The sequence below is a fragment of the Cyanistes caeruleus genome, chromosome 17 (genome assembly GCF_971803275.1).
Source record: "Cyanistes caeruleus chromosome 17, bCyaCae1.hap1.1, whole genome shotgun sequence".
NCBI lineage: Eukaryota > Metazoa > Chordata > Aves > Passeriformes > Paridae > Cyanistes > Cyanistes caeruleus.
In genome coordinates, this window is record NC_141717.1 from 1,542,165 (window position 1) to 1,547,106 (window position 4,942).

General features: G+C 61.4%; 1 protein-coding gene across 1 annotated transcript; it reads left to right on the forward strand.

Moving 5' to 3' along the window:
- Window positions 1-761: 761 nt before the first annotated feature.
- LOC147649997 (transmembrane protein 100-like) lies at window positions 762-2,444 on the forward strand. The gene has a single exon (XM_086854185.1). It carries the CDS (start codon window positions 1,174-1,176, stop codon window positions 1,537-1,539), a length of 366 nt encoding a protein of 121 aa, XP_086710311.1. The 5' UTR covers window positions 762-1,173; the 3' UTR covers window positions 1,540-2,444.
- The last annotated feature ends 2,498 nt before the right edge of the window (window positions 2,445-4,942 follow it).

The following is a 4,942-nucleotide window of genomic DNA, read 5'->3' on the forward strand; positions in this document are numbered from 1 at the left end:
CTCCTCCCTGCCCAGGAGCCCTGGGCAGCATCACTTGGCTCTGCCACATGCTGCACGTGTAGTTCTGTGCTGGAGCAGTGCAGAACCAGCATCACCAACCTGTGCTCAACACTGCTGTTCAAAAATGGTTAATCGTGATAGTCGGGATGTGGGCACTGCAGGGAAAGGAGAGGTTTCTTCCCAGGAGAGCTTCCCGTGGCTCTGCTGATCTCCTCCTGTTCGCTGCCTGTCAGCATCCTGCCCTCCCGGATCTCACCCTGCTCATCTCAAATCCCAAATCCTCCCGCACCTCAGCTCCAGCCCCTTTCCTTCCAAGTCCCGTGACTGCTCACTCTGTTCCCCCCAGTGTCACCCTTAGCAGTGTCCCACCAGCATCACCAGCCCATGGCTTCCCAGTGAGGCCACCCCAAGCCCTGTGCCAGGGGACAAAGCTGGCGAGGGTGACACCGGGAGAAAAAACAACTTGGAAGGAGGTGATGGTGTTGGCACTGCCCTCGGAGGAGGCCAAAGGGCTCAGGGCAGTGGCTGAAGTCCCGCTCGGATCCCGGGGGGCTGCAGCCGTGTGGCCCTGGGGACACTGTCGGGACAGGGTCCCCGCCCAGCGCTGCCTGCCCAGGGGCCGGGCTGGCGAAAACAGATGCAAGTTGGAAAAACACATGCCAAGAGCGATCGCAGCTGGGCTGTGGGCTCGCTCACAGCCCGAAACAGTTAACAGGAGGCGAGGCTGAGCCGGTCCTCCCACCGCCATGAGATCACCGCCGCCACCGCCAATGCCCGCTCCAATCCCCGCTCCAATCCTCCTCCAGCCCCGCTCCAATCCTCCTCCAGCCCCGCTCCAATCCCCGCTCCAATCCCCGCTCCAATCCTCCTCCAGCCCCGCTCCAATCCCCGCTCCAATCCTCCTCCAGCCCCGCTCCAATCCTCCTCCAGCCCCGCTCCAATCCCCGCTCCAATCCTCCTCCAGCCCCGCTCCAATCCTCCTCCAGCCCTCGCTCGGGCTGGCAGAAAGGAGCCGGGAGCCAAAGCTGCGAGTGGGAGCGAGATCCCGGCCCGTCCGCAGCTGAGCAGCCGGACAAAGTGACCATGTAGGATCCGGAACCTTCCCTCCATCACCGGCACAGCGACTCTCGTCCATCCAAACCGCGCTGCTCCTTCCTGGGTTTTCTTGCCAACATGATGGGCTGCAAGTCCAACTCACTCACTTGTCTGCAGGGAGGAAAACCAGGGCTGCCGCTGGCCACAGCCACCGATTCCACGGCGACACTCAACAAACTGGCCCTGGCCACGGGCGGGACCGAGAAATCCTGGTACCGCTGCATCTTCCCCTTCGGCATCGTGTCCGTGGTCATCGGCATCGCAGCGACGTGCATCACCTTCACCATCAATGGCCCCCAGATGGACATCGCTAAGGTGGTCTCGGTGGCCACCTTGATCTTCGGGGTGGGTCTGTTGGTGGCCGCCTATGTGTGCTGGCGGGCCAAGCGGCAGCGGCAGCGGCAGCGCCAGGAGCCGGTTCCCCTGGAGCAGGGAGCTCTCTGAGCCGGGCCGGGGGCACAGGCTCAGCTCCACCCCTGCTCACACACCCCCTCCGCGAGCAGAGGGGTGACAGCACCGCCTTTGTCGCATCCGAGGAGGTCCGGAGCCTGCCCGAGGTCAGCTTGCCGTCATCCTCCACCCCGCCCGAGCCAGCGCCAGCGCCCGGCCACCCCCGCTCCCGGCACGGGCCAGGGGCAGCCCAGCCACGCCAGAGGCTCCCTCCTGCCTGGGACCAGCATGGAAAGAGCCCGGGGAGTGGCCAAGGAGGCCGGAGAGTGGCCAAGGAGCAAGTCAGCAGATAGGGACCCTCTGCCTGTCCCTGCCGTGCACCGCCGGGGAGCCGGAGCGAGCCCGGGGCGCTGCTCTGTGCCGGGGAAACTGAGGCAGCCCGGCAACCCCCGCTGGAGGAGTCCGGCGTCACTTCTGTCCTCTTGCGGATTTTCCCCGTGGCTCGGAGCCGTGTGGCGCAGGACAGAAGGAGTTTAGAAGGAAATGGTCCGGGTGCGGGAGAGCTGCGTGCCAGGATGGGCGCGGGGTGCGGGAGCAGCAGAGAGCGATGCGGGAGCAGGGCCGGCCTGGCAGCGACAGCCACGGTGACAAGGACAGGTCGGGAGCTGAGCCTGCCGGGGACAGCGGATCTTGGGAGCCGCAGGGGAGAAACGGGGAGTGGGGTTTGCTGTTCCCGGAGGAGGAGCTCGGGCTCTGCCCTTGCGGGTGCCCCAGCCCGGTGCTGTCCCGTGGTGACACCACCCCTGGTGGGGTCCGTGTGCCGGGGATGCCCAGGGCTGGGTGCTCGTGCCGTGAGCTCGCAGCAGCATCCTCCGGCTGCGGGAGTCTGACAGCGGTGCTGTTGTGGAGAAGGAACTGGAGGTTCATCCAAAAAGAGCAAATACACTTTAACCACTTTTTTTTTTTTTTTTTTTTTTTTTAAAGAAGTCCATGCTCCCATTCTTTGAGTTTAGCTTTGAACTCATTAAAAACAAGTGAGACCTGGGCACGGGGCTCCCTCTCTGGCTGCTGCCGTGCCCGGCTGGCCCCGCACCTGCAGGGGACTCCCAAAAGCAGCTCCTGCCCCGCGGCCGTGCCGAGAGCTGCAGACAGAGAACAGCCCCGCTCCGGCAGCCGGAGCCCTTCGGGACCCAGCACAGCCCGTGATGGAGCCCGGAGCCCAGAGCCCAGAGCCCAGAGCCCAGAGCCCAAAGCCCAGAGCCCAGAGCCCAAAGCCCAAAGCCCAGAGCCCAGAGCCCGGAGCCCAAAGCCCAGAGCCCGGAGCCCAGAGCCCAGAGCCCAGAGCCCAGAGCCCAGAGCCAGGAGCCCAGAGCCCAGAGCCAGGAGCCCGGAGCCAGGAGCCCAGAGCCCAGAGCCAGGAGCCCAGAGCCCAGAGCCCAGAGCCCGGAGCCCGGAGCCCAAAGCCCAGAGCCCGGAGCCCAGAGCCCAGAGCCCAGAGCCCAGAGCCCAGAGCCAGGAGCCCAGAGCCCAGAGCCAGGAGCCCGGAGCCAGGAGCCCAGAGCCCAGAGCCCGGAGCCCGGAGCCCAGAGCCCAGAGCCAGGAGCCCAGAACCCAGAACCAGGAGTCAGGAGCCAGGAGCCCGGAGCCCAGAGCCAGGAGCCCAGAGCCAGGAGCCCAGAGCCCAGAGCCCAGAGCCAGGAGTCAGGAGCCCGGAGCCCAGAGCCAGGAGCCCAGAGCCAGGAGCCCAGAGCCAGGAGCCCGGAGAGGGGAGCAAGGCTGAACCTGTGCTCGGGGCACTCCTGCGTGGGCCCTGTCACATTCAACCCTCCCTGCCTGATTCTTGGTTTCATAATTCTATCGTGTTCCACAGCCCCGGGAGCTGCTGCTTGTCGCAGCCACCATTCTCAGGATTCTGGGGTACCGGGGCTTGGAGGCCCAGTCCTACAAATCCAGCCTCAAATATCCAGAGTTTGGAAGGCTTGAAGGCATTTTCAGCCTCAGATCTGACCAAGGCTTTATTTTTTTTTTTTGGGACAGTGTCACAGAGCCCTTCTCTGTGGCAGGTGATGAGTTTAACACATGTTGAGCCCAGGCTGTTCTTTGTAAGCCTGTTTTGAGGTGTTTGAATAGTGTGTGGTTTCAGCCTCTCAGGGTCAGCAAACCAGGGGTTTCCAGCCATGGGGGCTCAGTGGTGGATGTGTGGTGTGAGGGATGCTCAGTGGTAAGTTCATGTATTGAGGGTTTGAGGTGCCAGTTCAATTTTATTGTAATTTTTTTTTTCATTCTCCTTGCTATAATACTTCAGCAAACACATTTGTGGCTGCCTGCAAACCCCTCTGCTCTCACCTTGCCCATCACCACTGCCAGGACCAGGAGTGCTGCTCCTAATCCTGCCCAAACTGATCTCACTTTTCAAGTGCTCAGCCCTTCTTTGCCCCCGTTCTGGAGCAAACCTGACTAAACAGGATGATGGGATGGTTGTCCAGGTGCACCCAAGGAAAGCCTTGGAGCCAGCCCAAAACATCTGGTGTCAGGCCCTGTTACATCTCACCCTTCTTTGATCTTGAAATCCAGTTCTCCAGAGCCAAATCACCTCTCTCCTGCTCCCAATGAGCTCCCTCAAGGTGGCTGTCAGCACGACCTGGAAGAGTGGAGCCCATCCCAGACACAGCCTGGATGAGCTGCAATGCCAGTCCTGCACAGGCCAACGTTCTGGTTTGTTTCTGTTCAAAGCTTTAAAGGATTTGATTTCTGCCATGAGAGGCACAGCCACAACCACCCCTCCTGCTGCCTCTGAGGGTTTATTTACATGAATGGGACTCTGGAAGTTCCCCCCCAGGAACTTGTGTATGTATCTCTGCTTGAGAGCAAGTCCTGGGGAAATTCAGCCCCTTAAACAGCACTGAGTGGGGGTTGTGGCTGCAAGAAGAGATGGCTGGGAAAGTTACACTCAGGTCAGCAAAGAACTTGGAAGGAAGAAGATGAAAGGAGCCACATGGTCTGACTGCACTCATAGAGCACCTGGGGATCCAGAATTTGCCACAAGGTGGAACCACCCATGTTGCTCTTCCTTGGGAAGTGCAGGGATTGAGCCAGTGGCTCTGTGTTTGCTGGCAAACGCTGCCACCATCACACCCTCCTCCTTTTCAAGTGGCATCTGGTGCCACTGGTGGCATTGTAGATGTGTGGGAGCTGCCTGGCCACAGCAATTCCCTTCCTTGTGCGAGGACATCCCCCCTGGGCATGCCAGTGCACACTGGCACTGCTCCTGGCCTCCAGTGCCCAGCAGTCACCCTCTGCTCCAGGTGCCTCAGCCCCACATCATGGCAGAGCCAAAGGCCAGCTGTCCTGCCCCAGCCCTGTTTTGGGGCTTTGGCCTCACATGGGTGCTGTGGGTGTCAAAGGCAGCAGTTGAGGTGTTGGCACAGGAGCTGTTGGTGCACAGTTGGATCCATCT

Coding starts and splice junctions, on each gene's coding strand:
- LOC147649997 (XM_086854185.1), top strand. CDS start 1,174: ATGATGGGCTGCAAGTCCAACTCACTCACTTGTCTGCAGGGAGGAAAA.